Raw genomic sequence first — 20,761 nt, forward strand, 5'->3', positions numbered from 1 at the left:
AACATAAGAAAATGTATTAAATGAAACATTAGTACATTTATTTTGACAAACATAATAAAATTGAATTAAAACTACTATTGTTATGGTGTGGGAAGTCAGGAGAAGGCAGACAGGAGGTTCGGATCCAAACGCGGCTTTTATTGACAAGCATAGACAAAATAAACAAACACAGGAACAAAAGATAAGTCCACGATGGGAAAATAAACAAAAACACGGAAGAACATTAAGGGGCTACACAGGTTGGGGAAACATCCACGAAGGGCAAGGAAACCTCGAACGAACACGAATAAATCTGAGGAACATGAATAGCGAACATGAAACGACAACGATCGACAACGGAGAGGGGAAACAACAGGGTTTAAATAGACAGACACGAAGATGACAAAATAACAAACAGGTGCGGACAATAACACAGTGCAGGCAGTGATGAGGGCCGGGAAACATGGGAAATGTAGTTTCTTACAAGGACAGTGAAACACGGGGCGGACAACAAGGAAAACGTGACATGGAACGTGATAAGTGACATGTGAAACAGAAAACACGGGGCAGACAACAAGGGATCGTAACAACTATAGTACTGTACATTGATTTGACCTAATCCAACTAAATTATGTTGACTGAATGAACTTAATCTGAACGAAATAAATTCAATTGCTTGTAAAAACTTTCTCAAATTGAATTAAGGGTAATAACTTAATGTTTTACCTTAATGGCAAATGTGAATTACACTGTAGTTTTGCTTACATTTAAATGTAAGTTCATCGTAGTCATAGACACCTAATATAAAGTGTGCAAAAACCTCTAAAAACCAAAGGTAAAAATGTTTCCCAACTGAATATACAGCATTTACTACTAAATGAGCATGTTACCCATCTATGTAAGATCTGCAAGTATTTTATTCTCAAAACTCTCTAAAATAGAAACCTTCCAATCATACTTGAAGAAAAGAACAGAATTATGTATTATAAATAATATTAGAAAAATATTTTATCTGTTGACCAAACATGCAGCAGTTAAGAAATGGTAATTGAATTTACTTGTTTTGTGTTCTGTTCTTTTCTTCATTGATGTGATTTTGAATTATATTTTACATGAGATTTGTAGTAATAATTGTTTCTTTTCTTTCTTTTTTTTATGTCATATTTTCTTTTGAATTTGATAATTTATAATAAACTCCAATATACCTCTAAAGTACTTTTGCAATTCTGAGTCACACATTTGCCACATTTGAAATCTATCTTGGCACAGCTCTGCTCAATTAATGCAAATGAGGGCCTGTCATTGACCCTCAGGACTTCCTTCCTGCTGTTTGGTTACCAGTGGCCTGTTCCAACCTACCTGAGAGTTCAGTAGGGCCTATTCAAAAAACACATCAAGCAATACAACCATACACATCTTATGTATTTTTATATGGTATAATGTATAATGCATTGGAACAACAGGAAATAGGAGTTGCTTTAATGATAGCTTAGCTTTAACAAATGATGTTTTTTAGAATGGGCCCACACACAGTATTGTTACCATGCAAGGTCTTCAAACTGAAATGGTCACTACTTTTAAATACTTGACATGACAATTTGTCATTAAACAGCAGTAAGCTTAAATCAAAATTAGTTTTCTGTTTTATGAACAACTTATGTCTTTCGCTCAATGTTTGATAAAAGACTGGTTAAAATCACATGTTTGCTTATTCCTGACTATTACAACCTCATTGTCTCCATGTTGGATATGGTTTAACATGGGGCAATAAGGTCCTTTACAAATTGCACAACCCTTACTTACCACAGTGCATTGTTTTTCAAAGTCTGTTGGCGTTCTCCTTCTATATACTGGTACATATTTATTCACAAGACTACTTTAGAAATACCAAAAGAAGACATGACTCAATGTTTTATGATTCATAAATGTGGTGTGTCAGTGGATATGCTTATGCCTGGTCTGAACTAGGTAAAACTGTTCTTCGGCTTTTAGCGCCTTTCTCCTGGAACAATTAGCAAACTGTCCTTGAACTTAATGAGATTACTATATGTATATTTAAACGTTAGTACCACCTAATTGGAATGGTCACAAAAAAACATTTATTCCTTTCCAACTTGTATTTATATGTATTTTAAACGTAAGTATTTGCTCTCTTGTAGCAGAGATCTAAATCTTAAAGGGTCAGTTCACCCAAAAATGAAAATTCTCTCATTTACTCACCCTCATGCCATCTAAGATGTGTATGACTTTCTCTCTTCTATTGAACACAAATGAAGGGTTTTAGAAGAATATCTCAGCTCTGTAGGTCCTCACAATGCAACAGAATGGTGATCAGGCCTTTGAAGCTCCAAAAAGTAGATAATCTTGAAATCATGATTGTGCTTAGAGACTGCAATGGCAAGATGTATATTTTGGTCTGTTTTAACAAAACCCAAAACCACCTGGATAATTAAACCACTGGTATAGGATAGATATGAGTAAATTATGAGAAAATATTTTCATTTTTTGGTGAAGTACCCATCTAATAGCAGCAGCCTGGTTAAACTTGTTAAATAAATAAATACGTTGTTTATTTTTAATAATAATAATTACTGTTGAAGCAAAGGTAGACAGGCATACTGCAAGTTATACTGATAAAGGTACAGAGACCTATGAAGTACACTGTAATCTATGCTTCTAATTAACATGTAACATATTTTAAATCACATTATTTTGGAGGTTTAATTAAGCTTCAGCTATTGATATGCAGAGGTAATGCAAAGTCTCATTAACAACCAAAAATGATTAATTTCCACTAATGTTCAGAGTGCTCCCTGACAGAAAGGAAACAAAATAGATTCATTGGTAATTTAGTGAGCTTGGAAACATCTTTGTCACTAACAGTGAACTCACATCCACAGTATCTCCATGGCTGTGCTCTATCTCACAGTAAGACAGCATTGTGTGGAGATCTCCTGTGGTTCCTCTTAAACCTGTCTATATGACAGCATAGAGATCTGCCTTTACCAGCAGACAAACCCCAACTTATCGATGTCTATATAGCTTTCAGAATAACATGTTGGTGGAGCCAGTGCAGAATGTTTTGAAGTGATGGTTAAGAAGTGACCTGCCACTGATTAACTATTACACAGGCCGGTTCTCTCTTCATTGATCATGAAAAGCCTTCTTGAAGTTGTCAAATAATATGTGGAATTTAGGTCAATAATGCATTCTGCTGTTAAGATGTATTTAAGGTCTTTTCTCTTCCTTTCATAAACTCCACAGACAATATGCCTCAAAATAATCACAGCATAACCTAGCCAGAGGAATTAAATCTATAATATAGTTGAGAATATTTGTCTATAATCCCACTGTGCAACTTCAATTGTCAATGCAGATTAGGTAAAGCATATATTATTGAGAAATGCCACTTACTTACTACGACCAAGATACTGTATAACAGTGGCACCTGGTGGAAGCTAGTGCACATTACACTCTCAAACTACTTCAAGAATCCACAGCAGGGATGCAGATTAAGGAATGTAAAAAAGCAGGCCATTCCATCAAAAACAAAGCAGCAAAGGCGTATAAATAAATTAGAAGATAAATAATCTTTATTTGACATGTCTTTTTCATTTGTGTGTAAATATATATATATATATATATATATATATATATATATATATATATATATATATATATATATATATATATATATATATAAAATTATGTATCCACAATTAACATTACCATGGCGTTACAGAGAATTCTCAGTAGTGGGTGCAAAACTCCAGCCAGTTTGTGCGCAGGCAGAAAGACAGCTGTCCAGTAAGAATGGATCATCTCAGGACACACTGTGCTCTAAGTAATGAGATGAGCTTTTGGAGCTGTTAGAAGGGAAACTTCACTACAATCTTATGTTTGCTTTCCTTGATTGTCTACCATTGGTGATGTTTGTTCTTGATTGCTTTTAAAAAAAAATTGTGAAATACATTTTATCACTGTCTTAGGAATTAAAAAGAGAGAGTTCATAGGGAACAACCAAACTTCAGAATTAAAACATTCAGTATTCGATGAAACTCTCCTTCGACTCAAAACAGTATGGAGAAGAAGCACCAACTTAGGAGTTCAAGAATGTCAAAAAATATTATTCTGATATATTTTTCAAATATTAATTGAAATAAGAAAATTGAAATAGATTCACAAATTGAACATCCAACTTTCTGCATAACACACAAATATTTCATATCTCTGGAGGCATGGTACCCACACTAAACTCTTAAAGAGAATGACTTCATCACCCAGAATTGATAACTGGACTTCACTCACTGTGTAAACCATGCAATGTTTCTTTTCTGGAACAAACAAACCAACAAAGAAAAAAAAATCCTCAAACATTCAAACCCAATTACAGTTGCCAAAAATTATCATCATTGAATGTTATCGTTATTAGCACAACTCTTATCTTTATTTTACAACTTTTCAACTCAACTAAATTTAAATGACACAAAAACCCCTGCAACCTTTGAAAACAAACAGTAACAATAATTAAACAACTTCCACTATTCTACAAAAACATTCTCGATCCTCAGTTACTTGAACACAGAAAAAAAGTAGTTTCACACTGTTCTCTTTCTGATGGTGAAGATGTTTAATTTAAGTCATTATTAAAAAAATTAAATATACTGTATAGGTTATTAATTACAGTAACAAGGTTCCATGCAATCAGGTTTTTTCTTTTTTTTCTGTACAGAGTTCAAGAGATCAGTAGTAATTAACAAGGCTGTACAAGCCCACACTTTCTATTGGTGTGGATGCTAGTGTGTGCTGTAGACATGATAAAAGAAGGGCCTTACTGCCTTGTGTCAATACGCTGACCCTTAAGTTATATGCTAATACATTAGAGAACACAGTGCTGATGTTGAATTGCCATTGCAATAGCTGAAGATGCAAATTGCACATGATACACAGAACTTGAAATTATCTGAGTGCCTGTTTTGATTAGCATTTAGACTGTTCACATTTGTTACCCGAAAATGGAATGGGCTAGAATGGGCTATTTGTGACAGACAGGACAGTCTCACCATTGTCACAATTTTACAATGAATAGCTTTTAAAAAAAATCACAGCTAATAAGCGGACACAGACTCTCCACACAGCAGTTTTTACCATGGCAAGCATAATGACACCAGGCACAGGCAGAGTTGGTTTGCCAATATTTCTGAAAATTGCACACCAGCATTTACCAACAGATCATGAAGGCATATCATACCCTAACAGCAAAACAACCTGGGTTCTTTCAGTTGAATACATTATTATTACTTTATATAAAAAAAGTAGCCAAGTTCATCAAGATTGCAAGAAAAAGCACTAGCGGTGACAAGTCCTCACTCAATGGAAATGAATGTAAATTTCAGTATGAAGTGACACTCTAAATGAATGTTCCAATGTGTTATGTAGAGGAAGTTTATGATAATGATATCAACTCAATTGACAGGAAATTTGAAATGGAGAATTTTTTTTTTAAGATAAAGGTAAAAGCCATTTGGCATTGGACAGTATTGAGCAAAGATAAAAGAAGTGTAATAGGTACAGTTTAGGACTGCAGAGCCGAGCTTTATGGTTAAACATACAGGGATACAACCAGAACAAGGGACAAGAAAAGTAAGCAAAAGTACATTCGAGTGAGATCTCTTTACTTCCTAATAAGGTTGCATGTGTTTGTGTATCTTTGTGTAGGAGTGAGTCAGATAATGTAAAACATCAAAGCTGTCCCAACAAGCAATGCTGTAGACCTGGATAACTCTTCACATCAATGAACAAATCCCTTCTTTCCTTTCTACCTCTCAACTACACCTCAGAGCCCTCTGTCTTGCTCTCTCTCAATATGTTCAACAACCTGCCACTGTTATCCATTGATATTAATACTTCTCTGGCAGGTTGCACCATGTTTGATGATGTTGATGTACTTGCAGCACATAGTTTCTAGTGTTACACCGGAGTTCATTGGAAAAGAAATAGAAGAGGTGAAGAGGAGGAGAACTCTGGGATAGAACAATTTGCCTGCTCCCTTTATAATTTAGGACCATATTACATAAATATGCTTTAATAGCCTCATATCATTTCTAAATAAAAAAAAGTTTAAAGCTAAAATTCATTCCATAGGATTGTCAAGAGCGTTTTAATGTTGGCTAATGAAGGTATTGAGTATGGATAAAAATTCTCAGCTTATCAGATCTGATTTAGAATATTTTACAATAGCATGCTGTCTATGCCACACATATTTTAGCCTTGATCTAATAAATGTAGGTATTTATTCAAGTGCAATATAGAGCCTTGTGTAAACAGTTATCTAAATGAACCTTATGGCTGAGAGGCGGACCTATCAGCATTGGTGGTGGCAGCCCACTTTGTGGAAATAGAGAGACACAGTAAACACATACGTAAGAGTGAGACTGAATGAAGAAAGAATGGAAGAAAAGAGAGGAAGAAAGAGAGAAAAAGAGAAACTAGAGCCGACCACTTAAAGAAACTGGCCATTCAGTCCAAACACAAACATTTACCCACACATTAGAAGATGCACACAGAGCAAATGCTATCTTTATCCTCATCTTTCTATATCTGTGGCCAAATTATGATGAACTGTCTTGAAGCCCTTTACAAACTCAAATCAAACTTCTAATGTTTAACCCTTTTATATTCCCTAAAATGCTCTAATTACTGCCCTACTATGTACAGCAAGTGTGTGAGTGCTAAAAAACCCCAGAGAAAAATTAAAGAAAAAAGAAATCTCTAAACAACTTTTGTAGTTTGTCACAACTCTGCTTGACATGAATTAGGCCCATGCACATGCCAACACACATACACACAATCTCTCTCTTGCTCTCATATAAATGCACACACACACACACACACACACACACACACACACACACACACACACACACACACACACACACACTATAACAAACTACAAGCCCTGCTTGGTTTTAGTAGTGGCTGGACTCTGGAGAAGTGATGACATGGGGTCTGAGGATGTGTGTGTGAGGAGCAGTCTTAAATGCTCAATGGAACGGGGGGGGCTGTGTGTGTTCATGTGTGTCTGGAGGAAGTTGTCCTAGAATTTCAGCTGCCGACTCTTCCTGTACCGTTCCTCCTCTTCACCTGCAGAGAGAAAGAGAGAAAAAGAGAAAAAGAGAGGACTGTTATATTGTGTCAGGATATTAAAACAAAGATATTAAGATAGAAGGAGGGATTGCTATTTAGGAATACAGAGACAACAGTTAAAGAAAGGTACCTTTTCAAAAATGAGAGGAGAAAGTTAAACTGCCGGACAAGAAACAAATCAGAAACAAACAAACAAAAGAAAATGACAGAGTCAGTATTAGAGCATTTGGAATATTATTGAGACTGAAATAACAGGAATAGTCACATCAATATTGACGACCACAACGACAGTGAAAACATTTTGGCCAGGCAAAGAGAGTGAAAATGTCTCTGTAAGCAGGTTTTACCTTCTAAATGGTGGCGGGAGATATACTTAAGTGCCTCATCCAATAGGATGACAGGAATTGAAATCTTGAGGACTACGATCCATTGGGACCAGCGTAGTGGAGTTACTTGGAAGATGAGCTGTAGATTTGGAAATGAAAGGAAAGACAAAGAATAAAACAAGATGGTGAAAATAAAGTAAAAGTGTTAAAATTAGTGTAAAAAATGAGTGAGCAAGAACAGTTTAACATCTAACTGTTGCTATTAAACTGGATTAAATCTGCACATCTTCACTTTACAGGGACTGAATTGGGATATTAGCCTCAGTCACCATTCACTTTCATTGCATCTTTATTTTTTTCCCCAAGCACTGAATGTGAATGGTAACTCTAACATTAAAAAAGAAAGTCATGCAGTTTTGGAACAACATGAGACTTAGTAAATGTTGACAGAGTTTTTCTTTTTGGTGAACTTTCCCTTTAAGCCTGAAGCAGTTATTACATAATCACCTGATCAAAATGATGTGATCATGATTATTTGAGATAACTATTTAGATTAGATATTAACATATAGAATATTAGTATTCATGTCATTCTACCCCTGTGCAATATTTACAAAGTCTTAAAGGACAGCATACATTTCAATGATGTTTTCAAGTTCAATGCAAATATATAACTTTAATTTTAAATCAGTATTAAGCTTCCACTGCAACTGACATGCTAAAAATAGACAATTATAAATTGCAATTATTTGTATGTCAATTACTGTAACTGCCAGAAAAATTCAATGTTTGTGACAGTTCTATTGAGGTTTATTCCAATTGGTGATGATAATGCACAGTCCATTTGTGACATAAACCACTCTACAGTGCGAAAGAGACAAGGACAGATGTTTTCTATGCATACTACTCACTGGTAGAGGCTCCACATACAGGATGAGGAAGTGTAGAGACAGTGAGAGGATTATGGCCCCCAGCAGCCATATATTCACCCAGGGTGGCATCCTCAACAGAGACTGATTCTCTGATAGGCTGAACGAGAAAGGAATTAGGCTCAGTCGGTGGCTTTGCAGCTAAAATGACTGATTTGATAAATTTTACAAGTCGTTTATTTAGCTGCTACTTATATTAGAAAGAAACTTACAGTATACATAAAGAAAACATAGAAGAAAACTATATGAAATTCTACTTCCAACCTTCACATTTTATTAAAAAATCTCATGATGCAACAACTAAAACTCTATATTTGGGTCTATTATGTTTAAGTGCTATTGCAGAAGTAATTATAACGAAACAACAGTTACACATATTTACTCTTATGATGCACCATTGAGTCAGTGCTATTACCATGGCAGCAGGGCCTACCTGTTAAGAGAGTTGAACATCTCTATGGTAACAAGCACAGAGAGAGCCATGGTGGTGGGGTAACGTGATTCAAAGACCTCACAGTTAATGTCCTTGAACATGGGGTTCTCATCTGTACACTGCATGAAGTGGCGCTACAGAATAGAGAAAAGACAGTTCATGTTTCTAGAGTCAAAGCAGAAGGATAGTATTTTTCAAACGAATTTAACTTTTATAACAACAAAGTAGAAGTCAACTTGTGGTACCCGAATATATTTAATACGTACTGGGACTAAATGCCTGATTGAATTTCTTTCAAATTGATTCAACTTCAGATGCAATATTTTTCAGTTTCAGTGATTCTTTTAAGTCACCACTCAAAGTGTTCACAGAACTCCTTGTTATACACCAGATTTAAATAGATAATAGCAATAAAGATTTTATTTAATTTTCCACCTTAAAAGGTTTTTAAACCCAACAATGAAAAGTCAGTCATGGTTTACTCACCCCTGTGTTGTTATAATGCCATATGACTTTCTTTCTTCTTCTTAACACAAAGGGAGAAATTGTGAAAGAAATTGTGCTCAGAGAAGTCATACAATAGCAGTTTATGGTGACAACCTCTTCAAGCTTCATAATGGACACAGTATAACAGAAGTGGCAGCACTTTTACAGTCCAAAAGTCATATTTAGGCAGCATAAAAGTAATCCACACTCCAGTCAATCAATGCAGCAAATTGATAAATTTTTGTAAAAAATGTATCGATAATTAAACGTTATTAACTTTTAAAAAATGCTTCCAGCAGCTGACGCAAAGCACGTCGACAAGCTCACACAAGATTTCGGAAGCTGTGTGGAAGCTGCATTTATTTACAATAGAAAAACGAACATCACGCGAGAGTTCTGCCATTTCATACTGCATCAGAGCCCTGGATGGAAGAGCTGATTTAAATTTCAAATTGTTTCTTACATAAACTTATCAGTTAGCTTCAGAAGACATTCACTGATCAACTGGAGTCACATGGATTACTTGATTGCTGCCTAGATATGACTTATGGACTGTCAAAGTGTTGGCATCCATGTACTTCCATTATAAGGACCTGACAGAGCTCTAACCTCTTCTAAAAATCTTATTTTGTGTTAATTTCTGGGATGGCATATGGGTAATTGAATAATGAGAGAATTTTCAATTTTCAGTGAACTATCACGACTTATACAGTGAAGTATAAGTCAGAAGTCTAATAAATTATTATATGCAACTCATGTCTTGGTTCTGAAGGCATATATGTTTTGTGTGTAACAAACCAAAATCGAATGCCTTATTTAGTGAAAATGCTCACCGACCGTTCATTCTGTGCGTGTTCATGAGAGTGCAAGCGAGCAGAGGTTTGCGCAGCCCCACTCACGAGATGGGGCGTTCAAATGAGAATAGGCTTTGTTTCACCTTACCGGACCACCAGCGATTTTAAAAACAGAAAACACAACACAGCTTCACACAAATCAGGGAACAGAACTAGACATGTCTGAAACAGTTAGAAGTCAACGAGAAGATGCATTTCTATGCCCAGCCTTATTGTGAACCGCAGTACTCAGAAATCAAACAGAGAGATGGAAAAGGCTAATGCAGCCACACATAAATACTGAGAAGGTACAATCAGACAAATAGTACAGGAGACCACAGTGTTTTGGAGGTTTCGCTTACCGAAAGTAAACTGGAAGAACCTGACAGAATGCCAGTCACGTCCTCTCTATTATGCCAAATAGTGTGAGTGTGGCAAAACTCTGACTGAAGACAGCGAGACCTCAGCGAAACATTTGGTAGGTGTGACACCCTTAGCAAAAATAAAATTGCTTTTAGCCAAATAGTGAGATACTGACTTCAATATACTGTATGAGAAAGATTTTGGACTGTCAGTTCACAGCAGACGAGAATCACGGCCACAAATAGAAACCAAGCCTTCGACAGAATGTCCCGTCATTTATCGTGGCTGGTTAGGACATAAACTTTGATTCAAACAGAAAAGATATCTTTTATCTCATGTTGTTTGGCATCTGGTTAGGTCATGGTGTGTCTTCCTTTAGGCTCTCCCATCTTTTTGTTTGATTTGAGTACTCCGGTTCACAAAAAATAAGGCAGGGCATAGAAATGCATCTTCTCATTGACTTCAAACATTTCAGACATGTTTTGTATGTTCTGTTCTCTGGATTGTGTGCAGATGACTTGATGTTAAATTGTTGTCGCAATCAATTCTTTTTGCGACTGTTTTAGCCGCAGTCTGGAGTCTTGCATACAATAATTTATCAGACTTCTGAATTATACTTTTGCATACTTTATGAAGCTTGAAGTGGTGGTCACCATAAACTGACATGGTATGACATCACTGAGGGCAAGATATTTCACAATTTCTTCCTTTGTGTTAATAAAAGAAAGAAAGAAATATGGGGTTATAAAAACACAGGGGTGAGTAAACAATAACTGTATTTTCTTTTTTGAGTGTACTGTCCCTTTAAGTGTTTGACAACAAAGAAAGATTTGGCATTTAAAGTAAACATTGGAAGCGGTCATCTGTGGTTCAAGACAATTTATAGTGCTTAATGAAAAAAATGCAGCCTACAGTAAAAAGACCTACAGTACAAGTCACTCATAATTTTTTAGTTTACTTTCTTATATGACATTGTTGAGAAAAGAAAACAGCTTGGTGAAACTTTTATTTTATTTTTTTTCCCATTTTTCCCAAGTCCTCATGGTGATGTAGTGACTTGGCTCAATCCGGGTGGCGGTGGACAAATCTCAGTTGCCGCTGCATCTGAGACTGTCAACCTACTCATCACATGGCTTGTTGAGTGCGTTAACGGGGAGATATAGCGCATGTGGAGGCTTCACGCCATCCACTTCGTCATCCAGGCACAACTCACCATGCACCCCACCGAGAGCGAACCACATTATAGCAATCTCGAGGAGGTTACCCCATGTGACTCTACCCTCCCTATCAACCAGGCTAATTTGGTTGTTTAGTCTTTACTCACTGAGCTACCCAGGCACCCCCGTGATTTCATTCATAATAAAACAAAGGTTTCACCTCATAATATCTGATCTAATATATTGAGTATATCAGATGCAAGAACAATATCACAGGAAATCACTTGACTCACTGATAGGGGACATTATGGCTTCTGAGGGACTGATCTTATATGTGAGAGAGCAGCTATGTAAATCATCCAGTGAGATCTGAACAGCCCGACACTAAACAGCTGTATATTATTTTAAAATATCCAGAATGCTATATTCAGGATGACGATTTTATTTTGTAGTTGCATCAGTCCTTGGTCGTGCTTTGTGTTTAACAGTTGCTCTTTATTTCAAGGCAACCTCTGAACGAAAACACCATCAACATTTGGGAGTTTTTTAACGTTATAATGCAGCTACAATACATCTTGTGAACTCTCGTTGATGTGATGTTGAAGGATGAAATAGAAGTATTAAAATGGCTGCAAGCAGCGATGATGGACCCAAGCACAACTGGTCCATTTCTACCCAGTGTCTTTCGGAAAACAATGTAAGGTGGACACATGCATTTGGGATTTGACATTATTCCAAACACTTGAGCCAATCTGAGTAAATATAAGAGGACTACTTTTAAGTCTGTTGTAAGAGCCACAACTGTTGACCGTGAATGCAAGAAAACCTATCTAAGATTAAAATAGATGTACAATAAATCTGTAAATTAAAAACACAAATGAGGATTCAATAATTAGGCCTGTTGCCATTATTACATTGTCTGACAATATAGCCATATACGAACAAATACAATAAGAGTTTGTATTAATCTTTACAAGAACAATAGGGCCTCCACACTTTCAGTGCTTGGGCCCTAATAATAATAATAATCCTAAGAAATACATGCTGGCAGCAATCATAAGCATAATGTGTATGGTCTCAACTCACCAGCTGATAAAAAGACACCTGTGGCCCCTCCTCATCAAACAAATACCACCAGGTAGCAGCGCTGACAGTTCCTAGACCCACATACCCTTCAAAAACAAGATAACATTCACTCCAGTGAGGTTTAATGCTTCATAAAGCTGACTGAAGTATTGCTTGTAGATTTTAAGGTAGATTTATAAATGCTCTAATGTTGCAAAATATTATTATTACAGTAAATTACAATAATCAGGGTTATTACACTTCTTGACCATACATTTCCACAACTTTTCCACAATCTTTTCAGTTATTTGTTATTACAGGATAAGGATTTTTTTATAAAAATGTTTTTTTGTAATTTAAGTTTCATTAAAGTTATTAAACTATGACTGATTTACTAATGAATCATTCAGAATGATCTGTAAATCAGTTTGACCATTTTATTAAAAGGAGCGATTCATTCACAAATCGGACATCTCTGTTGTTTGCAAGCAAGATTTACTCTACACATGAGCAATATCTAGATAGGTCTTAGTGCAGAGCATAACTAGAAAAAAATATATTCACTATAGAAATTGTAATAATCTTTCATATTTTATTAATTTCAATTCATTTTCCAGATGCGGAAGACACAATTTTAAAATTCCCTTATATTTTCATGTTGTCCATGACCATGGAAACCCTGAATAGTAGACGCTGTAACAAGTGGGATACTGTGCTCACCTCCAATGGCCAGGTATCTGAAGAAGAGCCAGCCGGAGATAAGAGACTCTTTAGGGTTTCGGGGAGGCTTGTCCATGATGTCCAGATCAGGGGGGTTGAAGCCCAGGGCAGTGGCAGGTAGACCATCTGTCACCAGATTCACCCATAGCAGCTGGACAGGGATCAGAGCCTCAGGCAGACCGAGGATGGCTGTCAGGAAAATACTGTGGAGTGGGAAAGAGGAAACCCATGTGAGTGTTAAGGCGGACATGAAACTCAGTCTCTCCACTAATCAGGCTTTCACTCACCAGACCACCTCTCCCACATTGGAGGAGATGAGGTAACGGATAAACTGCTTCATGTTGTTGTAGATGGCTCGGCCCTCCTCCACTGCGGCCACGATGGTGGAGAAATTATCGTCGGAAAGAACCATCTCTGAGGCTGACTTGGCTACAGCCGTGCCCGAGCCCATGGCTATGCCAATTTCTGCCTTTTTTAAGGCAGGGGCGTCATTCACACCATCTCCAGTCTGAAGATGGGGAGGAGAGGAGGGGAGTGTGAGAACAGCAGGCTTATGAGTTGACATCTTTTAAAACATGGGTTATGGACACTTTTAACCCTGGGTTAATCAACAGTTGACAATCAATATACTAAACCCACAAATATGTAAATTAGAACATTAACTCAGCATTTATATACAGTGTGAACTTCCAAAATGTGACTACCAAGGATTAATTACTAACCCAAGGTAAATGTATGAACAGTTTGGAGCAAGGCAACTCAGGATTAAAATTGATCCTGGGTTAACAGTTTCAAGTTTGAAAAGCCTATACGAGGACAAAGTATATATTTAATATAAGAAAGAAATCTTATGGAACGATCTCATGATCAAAAGAAGGTACATTTTAATGGTAACAATAACGTTTTACTATAAGGTTCCATTTATTAACATTATTTAACAACATTAGTTAACATGAACTAACAATTAACAATACTTTTACAGCATTTATTAATCTTAGTTAATGTAAATTTCAACATATTCTAATACATTTGTAATTTTTCAAATCAAAAGTTGTATATGATAATGTAACTGGTCCTACTCCACTCGCTCCGAGTGGGATTCAAACCAGCATCTCTGGTATGGGAGGCGAGCGCACCGAGCATGACCCGCTCTGAGCAGGATTCGACCGGAATCTCCAGCATAGGAGCCGCGCTAAGGAGGAGGCTAAAGGCTACAGCATCTAGTGTCAGTTGCTAGTGTGCCTCTTGAGGCCAGGGGAGTGAGGTTTACACACTGCACAGCTACCTATCAGCTGAGTACCATACATTAACATAAGTTAATGTCCTATGAATTAACAATGAACAATTATATTTTTTATCAATTAACATTAACAAAGTTGAATAAAAGCTGTAAAAATATATATTGTTAATTGTTTGTTCATGATACCCAATGCATTAACTAATGTTAATGAATGGAACTTGTAAAGTGTTACCATTTTATTTAATGTGGGCTTGGGCAATGCTTGAAGTACTTACCATAACAAATGATTATTAACAAAACTGTTATAATATGCATTTATTTACAATGTAATTACATTAAAAAAGGAATTTAATTAACATTTTAAGGTCTGGCTGTAAATGAATAACAAACGTAATCTCACACCATCAAATAACAAATAGGTTTTTAAATTTACTTTGAACATAAAAGCATACAATGTAGGGTTATAGTTTATGAAAACTGAGGAAGAGTATTTAGATCTGCTTAAAGCTGTATCTTAGTCAATATCAACACACTATTAGTCCTGTTAATTTTTTGCAATTTATTGTACTGTCCCGTTCTTTTTGCACACGTTTGCACATGCACTTTATATAGGTATGTTATTTAGTCTGTGTAGTCTCATGTGTTTCTGTGTTTATCCTATGTTGTTTTATGTAGCACCATGGTCTTGGAGGAATGTTGTCTCGTTTCACTGTGTACTGTACTAACTGTATATGGTTGAACGACAATAAAAACCACTTGACTTGACTTGACTAGCAGGCTTATAGTCAAAAACAAGTGAAAAATCTGCCTGTGCTGAAGAAGTAATCCAAAGTATTTAGATTACATCCCTGATGATAAGTAATCTAACAAAATACATGACATTTTACAACATGTATTCAGTAATCTTTAGTGGAATACATTTTAAAAGTAACCCTCCCAACCCTGATGAGGGAATATGTATCTGAAAGCAGTGAAGTCTCTGTCATGCACACAGATGTCTGAGAAATATCTCATGTCCCCTAACAACAAACAGACACATGCAAAAAACAGAGCTGGAGGAAACAGCATGTAAACAGGAAGATCATTGACATGCTCCGTTAACTCCACAGGGAATAAGTATCAACATGAAAGACAAGGCTGTCTGTCTGTGCAGAAGCAAAGCCTTATGGGAGTTGTAGGTGCTATGCAGAATTGTTAAAGGAATAGTTCACCCAAAAAAAATAATTATTTTATCATTTACTCACCTTCATGCCATCCCAGATGTGTATGACTTACTTTCTTCTGTAGAACACAAATTAAGATTTTTAGAAGAATATTTCAGCTCTGTAGGTCCATATAATGCAAGTGAATGGTGCCAATATTTTGACTCTCCAAAAAGCAAAGGCAGCATAAAAGTAATCCATAGTGGTCCAGCGGTTCAATCCATATCTTCAGAAGTGTTATGATAGGTGTGGGTGAGAAACAGATCAATATTTAAGACAATTTTAGCAAGAGGCGTATGCAAGAAGAATGTGAATCACCAAAAACACAAGAAGAAGAATGTGAAAGTTAAAGTGGATGTTCACCGAGCAGGTAGAAGAATTTGTTGTGAAAATGGTCTGAAATATCGATCCCTTTCTCACGCAAACCTATCAAATCGCTTCAGAAGACATTGGAGTCATATGTACCTATGTGATTTTTGGAGCTTCAAAATTTGGGCACCCATACACTTGCATTGTATGGACATACAGAGCTGAGAAATTCTTCTAAATATCTTCATTTGTATTCTGCTGAAATAAAGAAAGTCATGCACATCCAGGATGGCATAAAGGCAAGTAAATGAGAGAATTACGTTTTTTGATTAGAAAAAATACAGTGCACATATAACACGTAGGATATATATGATGTAGGATATTTAAAGTATGGTGGCACTTGATTTTATCCATTGTGAACTAACTGGATTGTGAAAAGTGGGCTTTCAATAACAAAAGTAGCCAGGCCTGAATGAAAGTTTGAAGATGATCATGACACTGATGTCATCTACTTTTAGTATGCCTTTTGACCGAGATGAGCACGCTAAAGTTAATTTCTCTCAAGAGCATCTCAATGTATCCCAAAGATTCTGTTATGTGCCCCCCCCCCCCTCAATTAACATCGGCTAACATCAAGTTCATTTTTATTTCATGTTTACTTTAAAGTAATATTCCGGGTTCAATACAAGTTAAGCTCAACTGACAGCATTTCTGGCATAATATTGATTACCACAAAAATTTATTTCAACTCGCCCCACCTTTTCTTTAAAAAAAAAAAAAAAAAGGGAGCCAACCAGTAAATGTTAAAATACTCACTATTTCAAAAGTAAAGTCACAAAACATAAACAATATGCGTGTTAACATGATTTAGTGCAGGGGTCAGCAACCTTTTTGAAACGAGTACCATTTATGGGCCGCCATTTGCTGGCGTGCCTGCGATTACTCCTCCATGCGTCAATGCTGGCACATGTGCTACAGGTTGACGACCCCTGATTTAGTGTAATATAATCACTACTGTGTTAAGTTATAGCAAATGTAGGCACATCGCCAAGGGTAGTGCATTATGGGGCAGAACTTTAGGCAGAATTAAAGCAAAAAATTGTAAACTAGTAAATAAGCATATGGAAATAATTTTCACTCTCCACTCAAATATGATGTATACTGCATTATCAATTTTGTAGCAACAGGATCAACACTAATACAAAGGAACACTGATCTACCCAAGGGTAACTTAAAATAACACATTCAACTGCAGATTTAACACTAAACGGAACTTGAAACTGAATTATAACCCCAATTTACTAATACATGACAATTAATAGCATCCACAAATATTCCCCAAACCTTGCATAGACCTACCTCAATACAACAGCCAATGACTCCAGTCCCCAAGCATAATCAACAACAAAAGTCGAACCTTAAGTAACATGTGATTCCTGCATGCACTGCAGACTCAAAATCAAATGTTGGCAGTGCTGTGATTCTGAGTAGTGGCAACATGGATATGAAAAATTCGAGTCACCATCAACTTCGACCAACATCAACAAACTGAGATTGCAGGAGGAGGGAAGGGCCTAACGAATCAGGCATTGGCGCATTGATAGAGCAGCAGGTGGGGTGACTATTGTGAATAGTTTCAAAATTGTAACAATCATCACGAAAACTAACAATAGCTAGTTGTAATTAGTGTTGTTTTTATTGGTGCCTCATGGTTTTAGTTGTGGAATATGGATTAGTGTGTTGATGGAATTGAAGAGCTTTTCATGTGGTGATGCATGTTTACTAAGAATAAAGACATATACAGTATGTTACATAAATAAAAATGAACAGTTGTGTCATTTATTAATTTATCGCAATTGTTGTAGGCTGGACTATTTTGTTTATATGGTGTTTTGGTGTTATGAGATGTTGTATTATAAAACTTGGTATATTTCATTTATAACTACTGACTAGGTTGTCTTGCATTGTGGTGTGGACATTATTTTGGTGTATCCTTATGTCTCAGATCATAAATAAGTGTGCCCCCTATGAAAAAGTAAGGCCCCTCCCCCACACACTCTATATATTCTGGTGGCGGCCCTGAGCCAATTACACAACTTCTTTGCTCTGACGATGTGATGTCAACAAACAACGGTTTGTGGTTGAGGAGATTCCCCTATACTATGCAAAGTTCTTTGAGTACCAAGAAAACATTATATGAATGGAACAAAATATTATAATTATTCATATAAACCCTAAAATGACTGTAAAAAATTATGATTTAAAGTACTTCACAGCTCAAATAGTACATGAGTTTTAACCGAAGAATTAATGTTTGTGCTTTATAAAATTGTAATCTTTTTATTTCTGCCTTTATACCCTCCAAAAATTGGCCCCATTCACTCCCATTATATGTGCCTTACTGTAACCCTGATTTTTTGCTTTTTCAAAGAAGGGATGAGTCGAAATTATGTTATGTCGTAATCAACATTATGCAACAAATACTGTAGATTGAGCTTAACTTGTATTGAATCCAGAATATTCCTTTAAGAAAGTTAGAATCAGAAGGCAGTAAAATCTGATTAATTCAGGTTTCATCTCATGTAAAATGCAATTTAGAAGGTTTGGGTGTTTTAACATAGTCTTGATGGGACAATTGTGCAACCAGTTGCTAACCACCATCTCACCATAGCTGTAATCTCATCGAAGGACTGTAGAAAAGCCACGATCTTTGACTTGTGTGCAGGCTCGACACGAGCGAAGCAGCGTGCCCTTTTCACAGCTTCTCGCTGGGCCTCTGGAGCCAAGTCATCAAACTCTCTGCCTGTGTAGGCCTTCCCTTCCACGTCTTCGTCCTCGCTGAAAATGCCGATGCGCCTGCAGATGGCCACGGCGGTGCCCTTGTTGTCTCCAGTGATCATGATGACACGTATACCTGCTTTCCTGCACAACTTAATTGAGCCAATCACCTCCTTCCTGGGCGGGTCCAACATGCCCACACAGCCAACAAAGGTGAGATTTGACTAAAGAGATTAACAAAAGAGTGGCACAGTTTATTTTGCATGTAAACCCAGACATGCACACTCGCACATAAATGTACAGTGACACTATATCTGTATGTAAAAATTTCATTATATTAGATCAAACCAAGTGGCATCTGCAAACAAATAATGCTAGAAATGTTATCAGAACTAACTCTCTAAACTCTCTTTGCAATGACTTGTAACCAACTGGTCCCAATGTCAATTGTAGTGGATGTATGAAGTCAATTCTTGTCTTGGTCTCATGACAAAGTTATTACAGGTGTAATTCACATCACATTAATTTACATCACATTGGACATGTTTTACTATGTTTGACATCCAGAAAATGTCAAATGTCTTCATTTCGAACAATATCTCGTTTTATCATTTAAAACCTACAAACTTCTTGGTGTTAAATGTTTTTCATGTGCTGCGTTCTTTAAAATACAAGCCACTTTTAATTTGTATTGTTTGCAACAAATAATCATAAAGTATAACATGAACAAACCAGTACACTATTGTGGGAAAACATTCAGTGCAAAGATGACTTCAGTACGAAATTTCTAAAAACAAGATCCAAACTCTTTCTCTCACCTCATACTCTGAGAACTTGACAGCGTTTTCCAGGTCCATTTTGTCATCAGGAGGGGGAGAGTCTCGTGTGGCCAGAGCCAAGCAGCGCAGTGTGTCCCTGCCTGACCCCCAATCTCTGATAGTGCTCATCAGCTTATCCTTCACCTCCATGGTCAATGGAATCCGATCTTTGCCAATACGCACAAACTGACAGCGGTCAATCACACCCTCTGGAGCCCCCTAAGCATAGAAGAGAGAAGAAGGACAAAAGAGAGAGAGGCCGGTGTGATTCAAGGTGGAAAGTTTATTCATTTATATTAATATTGTGGTTCCAAAGGTATTTGGACATTTTTGGATGCTTGCCATTGCATTTGAAAACAAAACCTAAAAAAAAGTAGCATCAGCAAACAAATAATACAAAACCTTTTTCTCTGAACTAAATTCACTTCTAGCTTAAGTGAAAATTTGGCAAATTACTTTTAACCAACTGTTGTCAAGGTCATTTTTATTGGATGTATGAAGATAGTCCCCCTCAAGTTCAGCCACATATTTGACAACCAGAAAGTGTCTGAATATGTTTCATTATTTTAAACAGTGTGCTTGTGCTATCTTGCTTTAAAATGAATGCCACATGGTGTGATATTTTGCTATATAATGGAATAACATTCTTACATTTTTTAAGTTTGGCAAAAGTGTCCAAATACTTTTTGGGGCCACTGTAGATGTCAGATGTTTTTGCATGTGTTGGTACATTAAAAATACCTTGACAAACATTTTGCTCTGAGAGTTCGAGCCATAGGGAGTGCAATACACGGACATGGACTTCCTGTCTCTTGAAAACTCCAGTGTGAACTTTTTCTGCATGAGCTCCTTGATAATCTGGAAGGAGGAAAAGAGAGAGATAGATAGAGGATTTAGTATGTTAGATGAAATGAAAGTGGAATATGTCAAAGTTGTAGCCGTAGCGTTACCAGTCTACAAGATTTTGTAAAAATCAAA

The 20,761-nt window shown here is 36.5% G+C and overlaps 1 protein-coding gene across 2 annotated transcripts in view; it reads right to left on the reverse strand.

Moving 5' to 3' along the window:
- Positions 1-4,585: 4,585 nt before the first annotated feature.
- LOC127622492 (sarcoplasmic/endoplasmic reticulum calcium ATPase 3-like) overlaps positions 4,586-20,761 on the reverse strand; it is an 83,916-nt gene continuing 67,740 nt past the window's right edge. Inside the window, exons 12-22 of one of the 2 annotated variants that reach the window (XM_052096600.1) lie at positions 20,525-20,641; positions 19,784-20,002; positions 18,854-19,189; positions 13,724-13,944; positions 13,437-13,639; positions 12,738-12,823; positions 8,813-8,946; positions 8,362-8,479; positions 7,473-7,590; positions 7,256-7,284; positions 4,586-7,122 (exon numbers count right to left, since the gene is read on the reverse strand). In XM_052096600.1, the coding sequence (XP_051952560.1) occupies positions 7,280-7,284; positions 7,473-7,590; positions 8,362-8,479; positions 8,813-8,946; positions 12,738-12,823; positions 13,437-13,639; positions 13,724-13,944; positions 18,854-19,189; positions 19,784-20,002; positions 20,525-20,641 (1,557 nt within the window). In that variant the 3' untranslated portion in view covers positions 4,586-7,122; positions 7,256-7,279. The remainder of the gene's footprint in view (positions 7,123-7,255; positions 7,285-7,472; positions 7,591-8,361; positions 8,480-8,812; positions 8,947-12,737; positions 12,824-13,436; positions 13,640-13,723; positions 13,945-18,853; positions 19,190-19,783; positions 20,003-20,524; positions 20,642-20,761) is intronic. The other variant, XM_052096593.1, reaches the window with a different exon arrangement.

This window comes from Xyrauchen texanus, chromosome 3 (assembly GCF_025860055.1).
Source record: "Xyrauchen texanus isolate HMW12.3.18 chromosome 3, RBS_HiC_50CHRs, whole genome shotgun sequence".
NCBI classification, from domain to species: domain Eukaryota; kingdom Metazoa; phylum Chordata; class Actinopteri; order Cypriniformes; family Catostomidae; genus Xyrauchen; species Xyrauchen texanus.